At 48.1% G+C, this 22313-nt stretch overlaps 6 protein-coding genes across 6 annotated transcripts; 5 read left to right on the top strand and 1 right to left on the bottom strand.

The window, feature by feature from the left end:
- Positions 1-863: 863 nt before the first annotated feature.
- Positions 864-2451, top strand: GGI43DRAFT_111549 (glutathione S-transferase family protein). The gene is made up of 4 exons (XM_083198925.1): positions 864-1055; positions 1115-1157; positions 1205-1242; positions 1303-2451. The coding sequence occupies exons 1-4, from the start codon at positions 958-960 to the stop codon at positions 1862-1864; spliced, it is 741 nt and encodes a 246-aa protein (XP_083058720.1). The 5' UTR covers positions 864-957; the 3' UTR covers positions 1865-2451.
- A 1103-nt stretch (positions 2452-3554) lies between these two features.
- Positions 3555-5974, top strand: GGI43DRAFT_410652 (heme peroxidase). The gene is made up of 5 exons (XM_083206638.1): positions 3555-4521; positions 4578-4630; positions 4688-4985; positions 5041-5403; positions 5467-5974. Exons 1-5 carry the CDS (start codon positions 3856-3858, stop codon positions 5779-5781), a joined length of 1695 nt encoding a protein of 564 aa, XP_083058719.1. The 5' UTR covers positions 3555-3855; the 3' UTR covers positions 5782-5974.
- Positions 5975-9102: 3128 nt separating this feature from the next.
- On the top strand, positions 9103-11229 carry GGI43DRAFT_385829 (uncharacterized protein; the record flags this gene model as incomplete). Its single annotated transcript, XM_083203709.1, has 2 exons — positions 9103-10000; positions 10115-11229. 2 exons carry the CDS (start codon positions 9103-9105, stop codon positions 11227-11229), a joined length of 2013 nt encoding a protein of 670 aa, XP_083058718.1.
- A 1186-nt stretch (positions 11230-12415) lies between these two features.
- GGI43DRAFT_424222 (uncharacterized protein) lies at positions 12416-16884 on the top strand (the record flags this gene model as incomplete). The annotated part of the gene is made up of 2 exons (XM_083208339.1): positions 12416-15676; positions 15739-16884. The coding sequence occupies 2 exons, from the start codon at positions 12416-12418 to the stop codon at positions 16882-16884; spliced, it is 4407 nt and encodes a 1468-aa protein (XP_083058717.1).
- A 450-nt stretch (positions 16885-17334) lies between these two features.
- Positions 17335-18417, bottom strand: GGI43DRAFT_410647 (2-deoxyribose-5-phosphate aldolase). The gene has a single exon (XM_083206637.1). The coding sequence runs from the start codon at positions 18210-18212 to the stop codon at positions 17421-17423; it is 792 nt and encodes a 263-aa protein (XP_083058716.1). The 5' UTR covers positions 18213-18417; the 3' UTR covers positions 17335-17420.
- Positions 18418-20179: 1762 nt separating this feature from the next.
- On the top strand, positions 20180-21822 carry GGI43DRAFT_385826 (DUF1479 domain-containing protein; the record flags this gene model as incomplete). Its single annotated transcript, XM_083203708.1, has 3 exons — positions 20180-20633; positions 20706-21425; positions 21497-21822. 3 exons carry the CDS (start codon positions 20180-20182, stop codon positions 21820-21822), a joined length of 1500 nt encoding a protein of 499 aa, XP_083058715.1.
- Positions 21823-22313: the final 491 nt, after the last annotated feature.

The raw sequence follows: 22313 nt of genomic DNA, 5'->3' as shown, positions 1-22313 counted from the left end.
CAGATTGAGAAGCAGGGGTTGGAAACAGATTGTGGATATATGACGGGTTTATAGAATAGAGCGCTATAATCTATCCTGAAATAACTGCTTTAAAATTCCAGCAGAGGGAGAAATAGCACTGTATACAATCTTCTGAAGAAAGAGGATGGTGTTAGGTTCAATGGCCCACCTGCTATTAAGCCCACAGGAGGCTTCCGTTAAATGCAGACAGTTTAGTCCTAGATTTTAGGGTTTGGGGGATAGAGATGCTTTTGAGCCCAACTAAGAGGGGCATTTCCGATGTGAAAGAATAAATAATCAATAGTTCTATACCTGCTCCTAGGCTTGAAGAAAGCAAATTGTATTCTATTGTCCTGCTCTCAGAGTGTGAATGTGGAAACGGTGCGCATAGAACACTAACAAAAAGAAATTCCACACAACTATTTGCATCTTTATCCGAGCCAGTTCTGCTTGCAGTCATGTAAAGGAATAGTATCCCTGTCTTGATAGCAAATGCTACAGAGAGCCATATATGGTTAGTGCAATGTCTCTATTCCAGTAGCCAGGATCATCAATATTTATTCCATGCATAGTTTTGGTACCCGTAGCAAATATTTAAAAGCATTTATTGTTCTCAAGACATTACTAATAGACACAAATTTCGTATTTTAGCGTACAGTATTTGGAGTAACTGTTCAACCAGTTACTAATGACTAATACGCTAATAATAAGCACCTGCAGATCGATTCTAGCGACAGTTGCTCTTCCCCTGGTTGCCTGGGCCCATGCGGGGAGAGCGTGAACCATCAACCGATGGGTCTGATAGGCTAGTCGATTGAAGGATTCATGGCGGCTATACACTCAAGTGAGGGTTTATCGAGTATTTCTCTCTTCTCTTGCTCTGTGACTCTTTCTTATCATCATATAGCGTGACGGCAGAGTCGTTCTTTTTGCTTCATATACATAAAAATCTCCAAGATGGCAGTCGGTAATATGTCATCGGGCACTTATACGCTGTTCGATATCCCCACCAAGGCGCCACGTGTCTGTTGGTCAATGAACACCTGGAGGAGTAGGTCCGCCCAGTCAAATTAATGTCAGAAATCCATGAATGCTAAAGTCAGCGTGCAGCTAGATTGCTTTTAAATTATAAGGGCCTTGACTACAAGACAGAATGGGTAAGTCATAGCCATCTGGGTTGGACCATAGGCTCTAACATTGGCAGGTTGAATATCCGAATATCAAGCCTCGACTCAACCAGCAGTAAGTTAACGCTGCGCTATAAACATAATGAGCATATTATAATTGAGTTAATCGTGTCAGTGTCTCTCCGAATGAACAAGGAGCCCAGTTTACAGTCCCAACTATACAAATGCCTGACGGCTCTTACGTGATGGACTCGTACAAAATTGCCGATATCATCGAGGAGAAGTACCCAGTCCCAAAACTGGCTCTAAATACACCTATGCAACTTAGATTTAGGGATAGCATGATACCATTTATGACAAAGCTTCATCCAATCTATATTCCAGGAGTAGCAGCGCAACTTCTCGGCGAGGAGAGTCTTGAGTATTTCCTCACCACGCGCCAGGAGGACGTCGGTATGCCTCTAGATGAAATGAAGAAGCAGCATGGTCCAGAGGCATTTGACAGATGCGAGCCTTTTGCACACGAGATAACGGCTCTGCTGAACGAGTCTTCGTCGGGGCCCTACTTCTTGGGCGATACGGTCAGCTATACCGATTTTATGTGGGCGGGTATTTTGCTTTTCTTCAAGCGCCTTGGAACCGAGGAGTACCAGGAAGTGCTGAGAGTTACTGGAGATGCTGAAGCGCATACCAGATTTTTGGATGCTTTGAGTCCGTGGACAGAGAAGGATGATTAGAGAGCCAAGAGTGCGTTTGCCGCTGCTCTGGATAGTATATAAAGGAGCAACAGGGCCGCATACAATAACCTCTAATAGTCTATTTAGCTTGAGACAGCTGATTAAAATCGGGCCGTCTTACATTATAAACTTCTATTCCGAACTCCCTGCTCACTTCTCTTCTTACAAAAGTGCAATGATTTGCCACATCGAACAACGGGGCTATGCTAAGGGCTAAGCCTTTTATCCTCGGCAGTTGTTTGCGAAAGAAGGATTCGCGTAATAAGAGTCTATGCGGAATTTAGGCAGCAGAGACGATCACTTCCAATTCCTTTTGCCATATGATCTGCCCGACAGTGGTTGCTTTATCAAGTAAAGCAACGCGAAAAAAAAAAAAAATTAGAGTTGGCACTTCCGGCCACTAAACAACACTCAAAATTGGCGTCGTTTCTTGGACGGGGGTTATTGTGGGAAAAAAGGCACGGCGTTTTCGGGATTTATGTGGGTATCACTAAGTCTATTTACGACGAATTGAAGATCGACCTTATTGAGCCGGAAATATGTAAATTATATTAGCATTTTAAACACGTGTTACTGATATAAATAGGATTGTATCAATTAGCCTTGCGTTAATTTAACTTTGGGCATGCTCAATATTACCCGCAAGGCTTGTATATATAATCTGCTGATTACCCCAACAAAACAGAATTGAGCCCGTATCCAATATTCGAGACTACGCCAATACGAATAAAAGATTACGCATACTCGGTGCCGCGGTTGGTACCAATTGATTACTGAACATTGGCTGGGTTCTTTAAAGCCGACAGTTGGCAATGTTACAGGTAGTTTTAAACAACTCTGAGATATTTTTTCTTGTTGCGAATCATCGAACGGCAAGCTCAAAATGTATTATCGCAAAAAAAGAGTTTGAACACCATTACAAAAAATGCGCACAAAGGAGAGCCTGCTGGATGAGACCACGGTTGCTACAGTTAAAGCCACGGTTGCTGCAATTATAGCCACAGTAATAACAAGCGGTGTCTTAAATGAGTCATTTGCAATACTTTTCATTACATCTAGTTTCATATTCTACACAAGTGTTAAATCACTATAATAAAACTAGCAATTATACATAATACTAGTTTCCAAGAGACACAGGCTGGCAGTCAACATAATATATCTAATTGGCTGGAAATAATAAACCAAGAGAAGACACAAGTGTAATTCTCTAAAAGAAAAATAGCAAAATGGTTTTCCAAATTTCGAAATTATCGATTTGCCCTATGAATCAACTATACAACATAAGGATTATATTCTGTTGTATCCTAACTATTGATTGTCAGTGAAGTTATGAACCTGCTGACAGACACCCTTGAGGTCTATTATAACTTAAGAACTTTTGTGTCATCTAATATATAGACAAGCCTTTGATGTTTTGTTTTGTAAACAAAAACACTTCATTGGCCAGAATACTCGTAACCCTAATCAATATGGAGCGCACTTGATGTCGTATATGCACCTCTGTAAGCTTAACAAGCTACGGTGTGCGTGTTTTTGTAAGCTTAAACGGCCGGGGTATACGCGTCTTCGAAACTAGGGTCATCTAGTAGATGTATTTGGCACGAATTACTAGATGCGGCATAACCAATGGCATCTCACCTTTCTCGAATATTTTCCTTATTTCAGCGATACGATTTACTACACAGCCACGCTAGCATCTCCATTATTCAATCCCAATTCAGTCGTATCGAGTGACCCGATACTTGAATAGGAATGCCCCGAACCCATAGCCTAACCCCTCCTTGTTAACCGCATAAAGGGGAATCGCCAGTTGAGTCTGGAGACGGTATACTCGGGTAGCCGTCCCGTTGACGTGTGATTTACTCGTATTAATATAGATCCTAGCTTAAGAGCCTTTTCAACTATAAAACCCGCAAGTCCCAGACAATTGTTTCCTTTGAAACCCCCCTTCTAGCCAGTCATCTAGCATCAAAACTCAAATCGCCATCATCATGGCGTGGACCCGCGCCGTCCTCTACTCTGCTCTCAGCAGTTCCCTCTGGCATCCTTCTAATGCTGAGTATATCTGGCCCAATGCAAAAATCGACGATCTTGAGAGGATATTGTATGAAGTCGGGGGTCCTTTCACCAGTGGGCCCGGTGGTGACTTTGCCGAAAATGTGTCAGGCTGTTCTGGACGTGGCGCACCTACTGGGCGTAATTTCGGCGCTGAATGGCTGAGAACTGCATATCACGACATGGCTACAGCAGATGTCGCCGCTGGAACAGGTGGCTTGGATGCTTCTATTCTATTCGAGTTGGATCGTGCGGAGAATGTGGGGGACGCGTTTTCGGAGACCTTCCTTACTTTTAAGGGCGCCTATACCACTCGAACATCGGTGGCTGATTTACTCGCGGTGGCTTCGGTGATGGCAGTTGGTGCATGCTCTAATGGACAAGTCATTGTTCCATTCAGGGCCGGTCGTGTAGACGCAGCTGGCCCAGGGCCATCTGGCGTTCCGGAGCCGCAACAAGATCTTGCTACACATGCTGCCATTTTTGCGAAGCAGGGCTTTGATGTGTCTGAGATGATATCTCTTGTTGCCTGTGGGCATACTATTGGGGGTGTACATGGCGTGGACTTTCCAACAATTGTTCCCAACCCCCCCAACACGGGTGTCAGTATAACCATTTTCAAACCGCCTGAGAAGCAAGCTAACCTTCATTTATTTAGACTGATAATATGGTGACCTTTGATACAACAAACAACAATTTCGATAATGCTGTGTAAGTGCTGCTATTCATATACTCTGTCTCAGAACCCACCGACTCATTGTCTTCTAGTGCTAAAGAATTTGTCGCCAATGTCGATCAAAATCCCCTTGCATTTGGTCAAAACGAAACAACACGATCGGATTTCCGAATCTTCAACGCAGATGGGGGCAAGGTAATCTCTCAGATGGCAAACTCTGAGGATTTCTTTCTTCAGACATGCAGCACTCTGCTAGAGCGCATGATCAATACCGTGCCTCGCAGCGTAGAGCTGACAGATGTTATACAACCAATTACCATCAAGCCAATGCAGTTAACGATAGAACCTAATACTACTGATGGAACGTTGACTGTATCTGGTTTTGTGAGGGTACGTATGGAACCTTTTACATATAACAAACGCAAAAACTAACAGCCTGAAACAGCTCATTAACACCACGGTTGATGTCAGTCAGAGTCAAGTCCTCATTCATCCCAAATCACGCTCCGGCAAACTTTTACCCGCGGCAACTGGCAATACAGAGAGCGATTTCGTTGCCGCTTGTGACGTTTATCCCAATTGTGGTCCAGGCTTCGTTTTCTACCAGTTTAACACTACAATTTCAGCCAAAGACGGCATTTCATCTTTTACTGTTGAGGTTAAAAACGATGCTGCTGGAAAAACTACACAGTACACAAATGGAGGCTCTGGATTCCCATTTTCGGATGCTATTCAACTCGTGAATAGCTTGTCGAGTACAGGCAATAACGATGATGGTAGCCTTACGCTGCTGAATATAACAGCTTTGGTAGGTCTAATTTTACATTCATTTCAATGTTGAAAGACAGAAAGCTAAGTTATTATTTTTTAGGTCTTAAATGCGGAAGACTTCTTTGATGTCTCGCTTGTTACTTATGGGCCATTGGACCTTACTGCCCCAATTAGCCCGTGGATTCCAACTAAAACGCCGATGCAGCCATTGAAGAAGATTCCAGGGACCAACTTCACTTTATACACCGGTAACTGGACAGGTAATAACTTTGCAGGCAATCATCCATTCGATCTTGTTGCTACCGGAGACAAATGCACTGTTTCAAGCTTATTCAACTCGTTAAACAGCGGAGGTCCCGGGGGAGGTCCCGGAGGAGGTAAAGGTAAAGGCTCAGGTAAAAAGTCCCGGAGGTAAATAACGACTTTATGTTTGTCTTGACGAATAAAAACCTTGGTGTTATCTTGAAATACAGGGTGTATCATGTCTGTTTAGCGTTGGTCTTTAAAATCTATACTGTTTAATTGGCTTCTCATTCAAATGGGCGTTACGCAACAACGTTTAACTTTTAAGTCCAAGAAATTGTATTCTGATGAAATATGTCTTCAACTATTTGCTTCTCAAACAACTCCAAAATTGGCCATCTCACCCTCGCTCCTATGTGCACTCTGTATTCAGCACCAATGAAGACGGAATAATTGTAGAGTTCTGGCGATCTTCTTGGCTATATAGAGTAGAAGGCGCTAGACTATAGAGAAAACTACTCTGGAAATTACATGTGGGCATATCCAACTTTATTATACGCTTCAAAATGGGTAGTACGTGATATAGTACATGTATTCAGCCCGACCTAGGTACGACGTGGAATTTGGAGCTCTGGCTAGGAAGATCTAAGCAGCAAGAACTATTACAGTAGGAGAGAAGGCATTGACAAGGCCCACATATGTTGGGTAACAGTAAAACTGTTCCCAATACTCTGGGACTTGCCACAGCAGTCACTGCAGGAACTAGGCGATGGCCAACTGCATGGTGGCGCTAGGAGCGTTTTCTATGCATAGGGTAGATCGCTTGCTTGTAATACTATTGGACTGTGTCTGCACTTGTTTGCTAAGCGGAGAGCAAAATGAGATGAGTAATACAAAGAAAAAAAACTTTTGCAAGAATTTCATCTCATTTTGTAACACAATTCATTTTTGTCGCAAAAATTCAGCTTGCTGGGCATTTTATTTATTGGAACGTACCGTCGTCACTATTACTGGTGCTTCAAACAATACATGGAAGTTTAGGTATTTTCCGATGTCTCAAGACCATGCGCGGACTAGGTAGTCAAGGCCGCACAAGACAAGTTTCCACTTGTGACAGTGGCTGATTGTGCAACATGACGATACCCACTCGTGTATACTGTCTGACCTCATCGTCAAAGGCTGTTTCCAACCGAGAATCCTCTCAAAACCCGCCGTGACATTTCGATAAGCAGTGATTGACAGGGGAGGGGGCTTTATCGGAGCCTGATGACGACAGAAGATGGAAAATCAATCGCTGGAGCCTGTGCCCCCTTTAGGCAGTCGGTATTCCAACGGAGCGCTGCAAGCATCCCGGGACCTGCCAAATCGAACCTCTTTTGTTCGCGCTACAGTCAATGCAACTTGCGCCCGGCACTTCTTGTGCGCTACTGGAAACCGGGCAATCGAGCTTGTGTCACGAGAGTAGCGCCAGATCTGTCTTGCAGCGAGTTTATTATTTTCTTATTTTGACAAGTTACAAGTTCGGTTCGCGTGCCTGGTTTGCCATTCTTGAATTGAAGCAAAGGCTGGAATTGAGAGCGCGGCCGCACTTCCAAATACGCGCATGTGCGACCAGTTCTGGTTAGCAGTAGGCCTATTCTGTAGGTAGAAGGAATGCAATTGCCGATTACATGTAGTCTGCTGCATATGAATTACCCCGTTGGGAAAATTCTACTGATTGAGCCACTTATGGCAGAGCCAAAAGGTGGGGAGGAGGGCGGCTCAAAACCACACGTGGACGGGGCAATATCTCGCACGTATAACGGAAAACACACTGGCTTCACGTAGTTGATCTGCCACTCGCTCACTTAGCTGGATGCTGGACAAGGTCTTCCTTGCGAGAAACCCCATGGCTGGCTCGAATGGCGGATCGCGGCAAATCGGCAGAGGGCAACGCGCGTTGCTTTTGGGTGAACCTAAAACAAAAAAAGCTCCGTCTGCCCTAAACGCCAATAGTCTCGGGCTGTTTGCAGTCTAACATGACGATTATCCAAGTAGTCTGACGGTCTTTTCTTCTTTTTTGTGCGTTCAGCATGCTCCCTGCCGTGGCCTGCCTCGACTTACTCGACGTACATCATCTATATCAAATGAGGTCCACACCCAGCTTGCGTGCTCGCCGCACAACCCGCCAAAAAGTCTCCAATGAAGTATTTGGTATGTCACGACAGCGCCCGGGGGGCAGGTAAGGTGGAGCTCGCAATAGTCGAGCTGGGGCTAGAAGAGGAGTGATCGTCAGCTCATTTAGCGAGGGCATCGCTGAAATGCCACCCAGCAAAAGCCTTGGCAACGGGTTTCTCGCCAGAGGGAGTTTGAATCTGCTTCCCCTCTTGAGGGCAAGATGACGAAAGGGAACCGCAACAATGGCTCTATATTGAACCACCCTTCAAGCTAGCAGCGCAGTAGAGCTAGAGTTTATAATATTGGGGTTGTACCAATAGGAGATGGATGGATTGCATTGGAGGGAGAAGATTAGCCGAATGGAATGCACCATTAGCCCGATAGCTTAATTTTAATTGCCTGCGCAATGCACCACGGCCAGTCTCATGCAGCGCAGCATGTCAGCATCGACGCATCGAAACTGTGCCATCAGAGCCATCGAGCCTCAAGCTATGCGTGTTTCATTAGCAGCCGGCGCACGCTCGGCTAGGCAATAGCGGGTAGCCTTATCGCGCTTGAGCCCAGACCACTGAAGAGAGCCGGTGCCACGCTGAGGCCCCCCCCGCGCAACCACTAGCAGCGTAATCGTGCCAGGGGTTACAGAGCCCGTGGGCGCTGACGGCGTCTTGGCAGCGGGTTTTATACCTCGTAGCTCGTGCGAAGCAGCGAATCAGTGGGCAATGTGGCCAATCTTGCCGCAAGCGTCTGCCCAGCTCATTTGGCCGCCTCCGAACAGCGCTGCGAAATTAGACTTCTGGCTCTTCAATCTCTTCGCCTCTGCTTCTGGGCTGCGCGGCTGCTCGTTGTTCTCCTCACGGCTCTCTAGAACGATGCTGCGGCAGCTGTAACGACTTCAAACCGTCCAATTTCAAGTCTGCCTGCCCTGACTGCCCGCGGCATCTCCTCGAAATCTCCCTGTGCTCGCCACAGTCGTCCTTGACGTGATAGTGCCTCGTACAAGAGACAAGTGTCCCTCGAGGCCAAGTCGCTCGTTATCAGAATCTTAAAAAGCAGAATTTCCTTGGCACGCCTGGAAGCGCTGAGCGCTCAATTTCTCTTTGGATAGACCTGCCCCTCCGTCATCACTTACTTAACATACGCGGGAACACCAAACCCCAGCAACACGCGGCCGACGCTATTTCATTTCTTAGCGAACAACTTCCGCCCCGTTTTTGTTTTAAGGACTGTTCAAGCATTGCAAAAAGTACGACCTTACCATAGTTGGAGCATTGTTTCCTGCGACAACACCACGCCTCTGGCAGACCCGCGACGTCTCGAAAAGCCACTCAACATCGCCATGGTCAAGCTGCTGACGCCCGGATTTCCGATGCGGCGGCCGTCCGGCCTCGTGCGGTACGGTGTCTTAGCGGCCATCTTCCTGCTGGCCTTGTACACCTTCAGCCCCAGCTCGCCAGATATTTCCCGTCTACCGCCTTCATTCGACCAGACCGCGCCAAACCGTCCTGCGCCAAACTACAATGGCCCTGCGCCAGTTGAAGGCGCGAAAACACCACTCTTCACGGCGCCAGCGTCGCCGTCACAAGATGCCACGAATCCGAACCCCCCTGGCCGGAAGCCCATCCAAGATGCCTTCCCTATCGGCGCTCCTCCCACCAGCGGCGGCCACCCCATTGACAAGCTGGTGTATGACGCCCAGATGACTTTTGCCGAGCTCATATCGAAAGAATCCAAGACTGTTGAAGAAGCTGCCAAGGCCTATCGAAAGCGCCGTGGTCGCCACCCGCCGCCCGGCTTCGAGAAGTGGTACGAATTTGCTCGCTCCAAGAACGCAGTCATCGTTGAGGATTTCTTTGATCGAATCTACCAAGATCTCCAACCCTTTTGGGGCCTTGACCCCGCCGTTATCCGTAAGGAGGCCTGGGACTTTGAAATGACCATCAACGTCCGAAACGGCAATGCCACCGCGAAAAGTGACTTCTTCTGGACCAAGATTTGGCTCAAAATGATCAAGACAATTGATCACTTGTTGCCTGACATGGATATCGCGCTAAATGCCATGGATGAGCCCCGACTGGTTGTTCCCTGGGAGGACATGGCCGGCTATATGAAGAACGCTTCTAAGACGATGAAGATACCTAAGTCTAAAGACGTCATTCGCGAATTCCAGCAACTACCTCGCCCCGGCACTGGCGACCCTGAGGTCAAAACGCGCAGCAAGGACTGGGAAAAAACAGGTAAGCTAAAACTGGCCACGACGCGATCTCTTCAACTCATTAGCAAATGATTTTTTTCTTTGTTTACTTTTTTTTGATCTTGAAGGAAGATATTGACAAGGCTTTTTAAACTAGGATCTTACTGGGCTATTGCTCGACGTGGCTGTGCTCCGGATAGTGCCTCCCAGGTGGAGGGCCTCGTAAAAACTGCCGATAAGACGCCTTCGATCAATTTGACATACGCCGAACCCCACATGTACAAGGGTTTCGTCTCCAACTTCACACTATCTACGGAGATTTGCCATCAGCCAGATCTGCAAGCCTTAGAGGGCATCTTTATTGAGCCGATTTCTACATCAGCCTCCAAGGTCTTGTTCCCCATGTTTGGTGGCTCCAAGTTGGGAGTCAACAACGAAATTTTGCTACCCGCTCCCATGTACTGGAATGAGGAAGAGCGCTTCACTGGCGGCGATAACCATGGTGTTGAATGGAGTGAGAAGCAAAACAAGGTCATTTGGCGCGGTGTCGCAACAGGAGGCAAGAATACGGTACACAATTGGCGAGGATTCCAGCGCCATAGATTTGTTGCCATGAATAACGGCACGACAGTTACATATGCCGAAAGGGGAGGGAAACCGGAGAATTTTGCGCTGCCAGGCGAGGATTACAACTTACAAGCGCAAAAGGACCGCAAGCTGGGCGGATGGATTAACCAATGGTCCAATGTCAGCTTCACGGACCTTAGCTGCACGCCGCCGCAGAACGGAAAGTGCAACTACACAGGTCATTACTATAAGCCAACCAAGGGGATAAAGATGGCGGAACAGTTCAACTCAAAGTACATCCCGGACATTGATGGAAATTCTTTCTCTGGCCGCTATCTCGGTTTCTTGCGATCTACTTCTCTCCCCATCAAAGCCACCATCTGGCATGAGTGGCACGACAGCCGTTTGGTTGCGTGGAAGCACTTTGTTCCCATGGATAGCCGTTTCCTTGATTACTATGGCATCATGGAGTACTTCCTCGGATACGAGGGACGCAACGGCCACGACCGAGTGGCACAAAAGATTGCTACCGAGGGCAAGGAGTGGGCTGACATGGTGCTGCGCAAAGAAGACATGCAGGTCTATGTACTGAGGTTGCTGTTTGAGTATGCTCGTCTGCTTGACGACAAGAGAGAAAGTTTGGGATGGGTTGATGATATCCTCAAAGATCCTTCACTGGAAAAGACTTGGAAATGGTGGTGGTAATGACTTTTCTTTCTCTTCTCCCCACCACCTCCCCCTCTTCTTTTTTTTTTTCTTCTTTCACCCCCGTTTCATTCTCATTTTTTCTCATTTTTTTTCCTCGCGATAATCGAGTGTGATGATGCATGAGTTGGAACAGTTCAGGATTGGATAGGCCTGCGGCGTTTGGCGTGGAAGTCATTTTACGCTTCTCCATATCGGCAAATAACTTACAGTGAAGGTCTGCTTGTAACGAAAACTGGCATACGACAGGCGATTTGAAAATTGATACCTGGTAAAAAGAGTGGCAGGTCTTGTGGAAATTATGTTGCCGTGCCAATCCAGCATTTACTTTTTACTGGCATGGTTTTTTCTTGGTTTTGGTTCTGATTTTGGTTTTGATTCTTATTTTCTTGTGTCCTTCTCTTCACTTCTTACTTCTTATTTTTGATAATACCAATTTCTTTGTCTCTCCAAATAGTTCGAGACTGTTATGATACTGAGAGCACACCAAATGGAGTAGCCATTGATGTCAAGTAGGGTCCTTATATATACCTAGGTAGGCACTTTGATGTACTTTGAACGTAAATCTCCATGTACCTACTAAACGAAATCAAAGCACTTTTGTCCCAATCTTAATGGCGTTGAACCCCCCTTACCGCCTGTTTACCGCTTTGCGGGGCTCCCCTGACAGGCGGTGCACGCGGCATTTCACCCCCCTAATTCGCTCTAGAATTCCACTGGTTCCCGCGCCGTTAGCGCGTGCAGGCGCTGGAGCTGCAGGCGCCGGGAGAGCGGCTCTAGCAACGACGCACCTAGCGCCACCAAGCTCCTGCCCTGCGACGGGGTTTTGCTCATCAGGCTTTGGACGAGGCTCGAGCAAGTAGCCAGCTGAGAAACATATCCGCCTAAACAGCATTCACTCGCCTATCACTCTATACAGCTTCTTGTTTGTCTACACCACATATTTGTAGCTGGCGATACAGCTCGCTCTCATCCTTGCGAAGCTCCCAAGCCTTGGCCGACCCCCCGACCCCCCCTGCAACCTGAGAACCCCCCAAGATGCAACATGGCCGGCGTGGATGAGAACACCGCCTACGAGCCCGAGTCGCTCTCGTCATCCGCAGCTAGGCGCGTCCGGGCCGACAACAGCAGATCGAGAAGTCCAGCACAAAGAACAGACCAGTTGCCCTCGCCGGGCTCGACTACAATGAGCGCGCGCTCTCCGTTGCAGCGATCCGAATCGAATGGCAATGCGCCAGCGCCTCCTAAGCATACCACAATAGCTCCCAATAGCAGACTCTCTCCAGCATCGGCACAGCTACAATCCTCGTCTCGACCCAAGGTTGGCGGGGGATCACCCGCGCTATCACAGAGAGAGCACAGCTATCTCGAAACAACAGCTCTGGACCCGACCCTGAATCCGGACGACACTCTCTCCGAGGACGCAGTTCGGGAGCATTTTAAAGATAACGAGTCTAGCTTTCTGCCATCTCTGTCGCCGATTCCCACAGGCTCTGCCAACCCTGAGGGAGCACTTGATGATACTTTTGTCTTTGATTCGCCCTCAAAGCCTCCTTCTCGGCCTTCTAAGAGCCCTATGTTGCCCGGAGCTCAGCCCAAGCCGCCACGATCGAAGCCCGAGGAACGATACGAGCCACGATACGAGCCAAGATACGAACCAGGGCAGGATTACACGGAGGAATTCGACTTTCATCCCGAGTCTGAAGAAGACCTGACCAGAGGGAGCAACACCACGTCGAACCTAGAAGGCTTCGACTCCTCGCCCGCGGCAGCAGCTGCTGCCAGGTCCATCACGCGCGCTGCGAACTCGAATCACAGCAACCAAAATACTCCTAGAGTTGGGACACACGAAGAACGCAGTAAAGACGCAAGAGATGACTCGCAGTCCAATGATGCTGGTGGCAATCCTGGACTTGCCCTGCGCAATAGGCGTCCCAAATATGTGCGCACCAACCGCTTCAGTAGTCAACGATCTTCAACTTCATCCTTTGCCACCAATCCCGAGTTGCAGGAGGAGAATGATACCACAGGAACTGTAGGACTGGGGTTGGACTTTGCGTTGCATTCCGGTGGAGCGGTGCCCAATATGGGTATGCCTCGGGCACCATCTAATCTGCTCTTGCGATCAATAAGTATGGGCAGCATGACCTCTGGCATAGGTACTGACGAGTTTGGAGATAACACACGCCAGTTGGAACCGGTGGTTGAGGCGAACACTCCCCCGCGGGGTAGAGATAACTACAAGATGGTGACACCAAAAACCAAAGACAGCATCAACACAGCCCCTACAGATACAGTCATAGCCCAGCATGTCAAGAACGTTCACGTCCCTGATTCAGTTGCGAAAGAGTTCAAGTTCGAAAATGGCCTACAAACGCCACGATTGTCCGTATCTGCGGCCACTGCTACCAGCAGCTCAAAGACCCCGGGCAAAGGTGGCAACAAGACCTGGACGCTAAAGGAGCAGAGCAGCACAATTGAAAGGCTATCCAAAGAAAATTTTGACCTGAAGCTTAAGGTTATGTTCTTGAGTAAACGTCTGGACACGTTGTCTGAAGAAGGATTGAAGGAGATGATTTCTGAGAACGTTGAACTGAGGACAAATCTCGCCATTACGACGCGCGATAATAAAATTCTACGAAAAAGAGTTAAAGAGCTGGAAAAGAAAGAGAAAGAAGACGAAGAAAGGCCGAGTACGGCGCGCAGTGCTGCATCTTCAACGGACCAGACCGCCAGGATGTACAACGAAGAAGCCCAAGAGCGAGAAGATGAGCTCATGTTCTTGCGAGAACGTGTCGAAACTTATGCCACAGAAATCGAGAGACTCCGAAGCGAGACTGTGGAAAAGGACTTTGAGAAGAAGAAGCTATCGGATATTGTCAAGACGCTCGGTGAGCGTTCTGGAGACCCTTATGGCCGGCAAGAGGAGGCAGATGTTTGGAAAGACTTGTTAGAGCAAGAGACTGCACGTAGGGAGCAGTCCGACGAAGACAATAGGAAGCTGCGAGATGAGGTTTTCCGACTCAAGAAGGAGATGTCTAGTGCTGGCTCAGGGTTGACGCATCACACCACCAACATCTACAACATCAATAAGAAGCCACGGGATCGGAATGCCTCGCCAGGCAGGCCCATGTCCAGCGTATCTGGCGAGGCAGATGGTTCGCATGCCAACTTTAGTGCGGCCAGCACTTTGGTGGACGAGCTGCGCCGTGAGAGTGAACAGCTGCGTCATGAGAACGCTGAACTTCGCCGCGAAGTTGGAGCTCAGACTTCAATGTTGACGTCTAGAAACCGTGAAAAGGAGCGCCTATACCAGGAGATTGAAGATCTCAAGATGGCTCAGCGTCGTGGTGGCCCAGCTCCCTCTACTATCGACAGTCTCTTGGAGCGATCAGCTTCACGCGCTGGCGGTCATGAAAGGCCGAATTCAAGAAGTAGCCATAGGACTAGGCAGCTGTCAGCAGAAGACGAAGCAGAACGTGAGGAGCTGGAAAACAAATTGGCTGAGCTGCGAGATAAGCTCAGTGAGGTGAAGTTACAGAACCAGGATCTGCAGCGAGAGTTGGAGAGCTGCATGGCCGATTTTGAACTGGCCATTGGTCAAAAGCGCGAGGCCGAGGAGGCTCTTATGAGCATGCAGGAAGAGCTTGATAACGCCACAAACGATCTCATTGCTTTACAATCGGAGCGTGACGAAGCATTAAGGGAGCATGGTGAATTAGAAGCAAACTTTGAGGATCTTCGCAACGAAGCTCAGATGGAGATTGACACTCTAGAGGCCGAAGTTCAGCGGATGCAGGCCGACTTGAACGATAGATCCGAAAACTTTGAAAGTTTGCAGAAGGAGATGCGACAGATGAGCGAAGCGCTCCTAGGCCTGGAAGACGAACAAGAACACAAGCTTCGACACATCCAACAGCTTGAGGAAGACCAGGCTAACCAAACACATCGCATTCAGCACTTGGAGAAGGAGCAAGAATCTTCTAACAAGGAGCTTGAGGATTTGGAGCAGAAGCTTCTCGAAGCCAATGAAAAGAACCAGCGCCTTTCCGTCCAGCAGGAGTCATCACAAGGCGAAATTTCGTTCCTTCGGGAAGAGCAGGAAGCCGACAAAATCCGCATTGGCGATTTAGAGGCAGCAATGTCCAATACGGAGCGAAGCTTGGAGGATGAGAAAGAACGGGTCAAGGAGCTGGAGAATCGCATGCAAGAGGAACGTGTGCAATGGGAGGACGTTACCACTAAGAAGGATGCAGATGTCCAACAACTATTTGCCAACCTTCAGCGTGAGAATGCTACTGCCAAGGACGATGTCAGGCGACTGCGTAAGAACTTGTCGTCTCGTGAAGTCGAGGCAACAGAGTGGAAGGAGAGGCTGTTGGAGCTAGAGAACAACCTGAGGGAAGCATTGGGTGACCTGAATGGCACCCGTTCTTCGCTGCTAAAGGTACGGCATGCCTATTCTCTCTTCAATTAATTATTGTACTAACCTGGCCTTTCCTTTTATAGTCTATTGCTCGGATGCAGCGTGAGCTTGAAAACACTGTTCGTGAGCTTGATACCTCTAAAGCAGCGTTGGTTGAGAAAGATCGCATCATCAAGCAGCGTGATTCGCTTATGGAATCACACGCCTTGGAAACGCGAAAAATTACCGAATTACTTGAAAAGGAGCGCGTTGCCCATCGCAATACCAAGTCCCAATACGAGTCGTTCCAAAAGACGCATCAGCATCTCACTCGAACGGCCAGCACTCAAGATGTCCGTATCAACGAACTGGAAGCTACGAGAGGCCAGGATCGCCGGAAGCTTGCTATGCTGGAACAAACAGCCCGAGAGCAGCTACTAGAGAGGAACGAACTACTACTTCTCTTATGGCACAAACTCAGCAACCTCTGTGGTCGAGAGTGGGCGAACAACAACACGCTTGTAGACCGACAGGTAGTCCCTACTATCGAAGTTATTGCAAGCCGCTTGCCAGGATTTTCCAAGAACCTTCTTGCTGCTGTTAAGATGATCGAGGGCATGTTTGCGGCCCTGACAACAAAGATCAAAGCAGTCGAGAAGGATCTTTATCGGGAGTACCAGGCTCTGGAGAACAACCTGGATGTGCGGATCAAGAAGCTTGATAGGCTGGAGACTATGGTTCGCAACTCAGTTGCCACCGGCTCGCTGAGTTCTCATGATGCGGCAAATCGGATGATGCGCCTTGAGGAGGCATATCGTCAGCTTAAGGTGGAGAATGCCACGCTGAGAACTGCTAATGATGTTCGTGCTCGCGCGGCCCATCAAACGCCTGGAAGGTCTGAGATCGGCGCCGGCTCACCGTCGCCGATACCTCCTCGCAGCTCTGGCGATCGTCCTCATAGCTCCGCTTCGAAGGGAAGGGCATCATCTACAGTGCGTGCCCCGTCCTCTTCGGGAATTCCAGTATCGTCTTCTAGAACTGGACTGGGTCTCTTGGATGCCTCAGGCTCGGACGGATCCAACGATAACCGCTGGTTACTGAGACTCCGGGATATGGAGTATAAGCTGAAGATGGAGCGAGAAGGACGCAACCAGGATAGACAGGCCGCTCGGCAACGGCTTGGCGGCCTGGAAAACGAAAACAGGGATCTCAGAGAGAAAGTGAGACGCACTAACCAAGACACTGAATAAAAAGCCTTTGCGAAGGAGAAAGAAGGTGGCGGAGCAGAAACAAAAATTCAAACAACTAAGAGCTTCAGGCTTGCATTATGAGCAGTTTTTTTTTTTTTTTTTATTCTTTTTATTTTCTAATGACAGCGTATCTTTGTTTGTAAATTACGAATACTGTTATGCCTGGAGAGAATTGGTGCATGGACATGTTGTTGCTGTTAAGGATACTTGGGGACTCAAAAAGGGCACAGGGCGAGCGGCTTGAAATTTTCATTTTTTGGCGGCTGGGCTATGCTTTTTACTCTTTTCTGCCTTTTTATCTCTCCCCTTTTTCATTTCCTCACACTACCTTTTTTATTTCTATGCTTGGGTACCCTTGGAGTTTTCCTAGTGCTGGCCAGGACTGGACAAGAGAAAGAAGTAAAAGGTAGAGCAGATAATGAAGTCATGCATACACATCATTGCGAAGCTACGTCTGATAACTTTTTAATAGATAACTACGTTTCTGTATTATATATCTTTTCACGCATCGCTTGCTAAAACTACCAGTGGTATCATCAATATGCTCCCTCCTGCAATCCCAGGGGTGCTTTTACTTCGACTTCAACTTCAGTCTCGCCAATACCTCGTGCTTTGGCCTCTTCCAGGATAGCCTCGGTGGCACTGGCGCCAACTCGCGTCACTCCGAGTGATAGTACATAAAGCAGCTCGTCCAGGGTCCTGACGCCCCCTGCGGCCTTTATCTGCACCTTTGGGCCAGCATGTTTCCTCATTAGCTTGAGATGGTGCGGTGTGGCGCCCTGATAGCTATAAAAGCCGTTTGGCTGCTTTACGAATCCATAGCCCGTGCTTGTCTTGATAAAAGCGACCCCCTGGTCGGTACATATCTGACAGAGCTTGATGATGTGCTCATCCTGCAGAAAGTCGTTTTCGAAGATGACCTTGAGGATGCCCCCCTTTGCAGTTACTAGGCGGTTGACGGCCTCAATCTCATGCTCGACATAGTTCCACTCGCCGCTGAGGGCTTTGCCAATGTTGATGACCATGTCGATCTCGGAGGCCCCCGAGGTCATGGCCTCGGCGGCCTCCGTGATCTTGAGCGAGGCGGAGGACGAGCCGTGCGGGAAACCAACGACAGAGCAGATGCGGACCGAAGACCCGGCGAGGATGGAACGGGCGAGTGGCACGGCGTACGGCTTGATGCAGGCCGAGGCCACGGAAGCGTTACGACAGAGGGTGAGACCGGCGCGGAGGTCGGCGTCTGTGAGGGTTGGGTGGAGGAGGGAGTGGTCGATGACCTGGGCGAGATGAGGGAGGGAGACTTTGATTGTGGAGGAGGAGGCGATCATGGTTGGCTGGAGATGAGATTGGATGCGAGGCGTTCACGAAGGGGGTAGCTAGCAGGAGGGTGGGTAATATTGCAGGGGAGCTGTTATGTACGAAATGGCCTGGATGCGTGAGACTTACGATGAGATCGAGACGATGAGATATCCATAATCATTAGGCTATAATGCCCATCATGTTAAAAGTGGTGTGGCTGATGAGGGGTGTGGGAAGCTCTCTTTTTTGGGCTAAGGTTGTTTATTGCTTATTATTAGCCTCACCTTTGGCCGGGCGAACGTCGTGGCTGGTGTTGTGGGGGGCGGATTTGCCTAAAACAGAAGTGCCGGGGAAATTATGGCATCGGGGTAATTCTCCTAATTTGCCGTGGGAACTAATACTAATAAATTAAAGGGAGCCCTTTTTTTTTGCCTGTCTCCCCTGCTGGGATACCGTGTTTGGCAATGTGGCCATATTGTTTTTTTCGGGTATAAAGAGAGGAAGAGGGAAGATTATTGACAGCTGAGAGAAAGCTGAGGCTGAAGCTGGACCGAGGCTAAAAGAAGAACGTGGTATATATATTTCTCTTTCTCGCTCTCGCTCTCGCTCTTGCTCTCTCCAAGTCGAGATTATAGTACCCCCTTGTTGATGGATAAGTTGGGTGAAACTTGTCAAGGATTGGGACAGGGGAAAAGAAGAGCTAATTAATAGGATGAATTACGAGGTCTGAGGAGACATTAAAATCGACTGATGTCCCCAGGCAGATAAAGGAAGGAGACAGTGTCAATGTCTCAATTTGCTTGGTATAAAAGGCTTGTGAGCCGAGGCTATAAGACATTGTGCTTCAAGGTAACACGCCCTCTGCATTATATTACGTATACAAAGCCGGCATATGGCACTCAAACTATTTTAAACATCTTATCACACAGACCGAGTGGAACATCACGACTTTTTAGCCTATATCGTTTTACACTTACTTTGTCCCATGTGACCAGATATTAGATAGCCCTCCCTATCAGATGTATGGAAGAGAAAAGAAAGCCAGCAGTTAGTAGTTCTTACACTAATGACGCCATGAAGAAGTTGTTAGCTCGTCATTTGTGATGGCCTCTACCACATTTTTCTTCTTCTTTGGGGGTCCTCCTTCCTTCTTCCTTCCTTCTCTCCGAGTTAGATTGATTTTCTACTTCGGGGCTCGGACGTGCTAATCACACATGTGATCAATGAATGTGCGTAGATGACAGCCGTGCCGGCCAGAAGGATGGGGCTTGTTACACGGCTGAGGGATTCCCCAATAAAGGGGGGGAGGGGGGGATCCGATGTCAGTTCCAAGATGGGCATTCCGTGATATCACGGGAGAGGCTAGAGATGAAGATTTTCGAACTTGTAACGTTTCAATGATGATGAATTATCGTGCTAAAGAAGAAATGTGATTATTTTTTTCATAGAATTTTGGATTACATTAGTTTCGTTACTGTAATGGTAGATGGTTGTGGTGTGAATGACCAGCTAGTAGGACACTCCTCGATTCACATACAAAAAAATTATGGAGGATTTTTGTACAGCCTTATTTTCGCACGCAATATACCAAAACTAGCACCAATTTCATGTCTCAGCACACTCCAAGACAAAGTACCTTTTTTCGCATTCCACCGCCCCCAAACCATTCTCGAAATCCGTAGTAATCTCGATCAGGCCATTAATGTAGGTTCCCCAACTTTTGGCCATCTTACTTTTGTGGAGGGAGATAAACTTTCCGCCGGCGGGGCGCGGACTTCCCCAAAGCAGTAATACCGGCCATTGTCTCTGTCATTCATAAAAGAGATAGGTTGGCTCCTTCGATGGAAATGCAATTTTTTGAATCAATTTCTCAATTCATTGTGTGTGGAATCTTTATTTTGTTGTTGATAAATTACACGAGCATCCCGAAAAAAGTTCGTGACTTTTTTTTTTTTTTTTTACTGTGCCCCTCTATATCTTACACGCATATAATAAGATGCTGCGCTCAAGCTTCTCAAAAGCCTCTCCCGTGTTTCCGCGTCTACATCGCTGCCTGGCGACGGTGCAGTCGTCAAAACCGGCAACGAAGAGGACGGGAGACATCTCAGACTCGTTTGTTTCGCTGTCTGGTGGAGAGCAGGCGCCGCTGCCGGATCGCTTCAGACAGCTGAAGTTGGACCTGGTCAGGGATCGGGAAAAGGACATCATTGCCAGCTGGAAGAGATTGTTGCGGACGCTGCGGGAAGAGAATGAAATCATTGCAAAGAAGGGGACGGGGGTTATTCCGCAAGTAGAGTTCAATGACCTTGATAGTGGGTTGGATAGTAAAGTCAAGGAGGAGATTAAGAAGAGAGGAGTTGTCGTCGTGAATGGTGTAATTCCTGAAAAGGAAGCGCGAGGATATAAGGAGCGCGTTGAGGAATACGTGCACAAGAACCCTCACACAAGAGGTAAGACTTTTCCTAAAGAAATGTTTTTTTTCTTCTTTGGATGAGAGTGCCTGGTGTTAATGTTGAATATAGCATTCCCGCCTCATGACCCTCAAGTATACGAGCTGTACTGGTCCGAGCCTCAGATCAAAGCTCGCTCACATCCTTCCATGCTAAAGGTACAAAAGTATCTCATGTCAGACTTTTGGCATTCCGCATCACCAAATACTCCAATCTCTCTTGACATCCCGCTTTCTTATGCCGATAGGCTTCGCATCCGCCAGCCCGGTGATGCTGCCTTTGCACTCGGCCCCCACATTGATGGTGGAAGCGTCGAACGTTGGATGAAGGAAGGATATGGACGTGGACACGTCTACGACAAAGTGTTTGAAGGCAAATGGGAGAGTTACGACCCCTGGGAGGCTTCTGGAAGAGTCGACGCTGTCAACGATCTTCACAATGGCCTAGGAGCATGCAGTGCATTTAGGGCCTGGCAGGGTTGGGTCTCTATGAGCCAAGTAGGACCGGAAGAGGGCACATTGTTGACATACCCCTTGATGCTATCAACAGCATACACTCTTCTGAGACCATTCTTCCGACCGATTGACACTTCCAAGGTCGGTGATCGATTCTTGGATGAAAAGAACTGGGCATTCACTGGCGAAGATGATATGACCAGTGACTTACAAGGAGCTTTCCCCGGACATGGACAAGAGCTTAATGATGAACTTCATCCTCATCTGGAGCTGTCCAAGACTATGACACATGTACCCGAAATTAAGCCTGGAGCTTTTGTGGCTTGGCACTGTGATAGTAAGTCGCCACTCATACACCCGACCTTTTACTCTCTATCTTGTACAATATACTTACTGCTGGTGTTATAGCTATTCACGCTGTGGACAAAGTTCACAAGGGTCATTCCGACTCAAGTGTCCTCTACATTCCCGTCTGCCCAGTGACCGAGCTCAATGCTCAGTATCTGGTGAGACAGCGCCAGGCCTTCTTATCAGGCACACCGGGACCTGATTTCCCCGGTGGCGAGGGTGAATCCAAACACATTGACCGCCCAACAGAGGAGATGCTGCGGCGATGGACCAATGTCGAGGGCAGGCAAGCAATGGGATTAGACAAGCTGATTGCTAATCCTTCAGCTTTGCCAGGCGCCAGAGAGGTGGTGGAAAGGTTTAACGCGACTTTGGGGCTAGCGTAAAGTCGTCGTTAAAAAAAAATGTCTTGCTTCGAACTGTGTATGAAGGTCAAGATTGTACAACCATTTGAGAGACCCTTTGTACTATATTCATGTCTCATGCCAGTTGCATGTTGGACCAATAGCATCTAGTTTAGTGTTTGTTTGTTTGCTTAGTGTAAAAGAAGATTGATAATCAGTGATGCAGAGGTCAGCACTGCTTTGGATTTTTAATCGTCCCATCCCTTCGTATCGTTTAATGAAGGCGAATCCTATCTGACCTAAGACACTTGTCGCATATTATACGCTTTTCTTACCTAAAGTTTCCTGACAGCCTCGAATTGATCAGTAATCCACTCCGTATTTCCGCGGCTCGAGCTTTTAGCAAGCTGTTTTAAGGAGGCTCATTGCATGTGGCCATTTGTCAACTGAGAGGTGATATACGGTGCTGACGCCGGGCCGAGTACCGAGCTATGGGCCATGAGCTTCCACTATGTGCAGGGTTTCGTGGGGGG

The sequence above is a fragment of the Trichoderma evansii genome, assembly GCF_050947405.1.
Source record: "Trichoderma evansii strain SZMC 28006 chromosome Unknown GGI43scaffold_16, whole genome shotgun sequence".
Classification (NCBI taxonomy): Eukaryota; Fungi; Ascomycota; class Sordariomycetes; order Hypocreales; family Hypocreaceae; genus Trichoderma; species Trichoderma evansii.
Note: the sequence above shows the minus strand (reverse complement) of the source record. Positions and strands in the feature narration are given on the sequence as shown.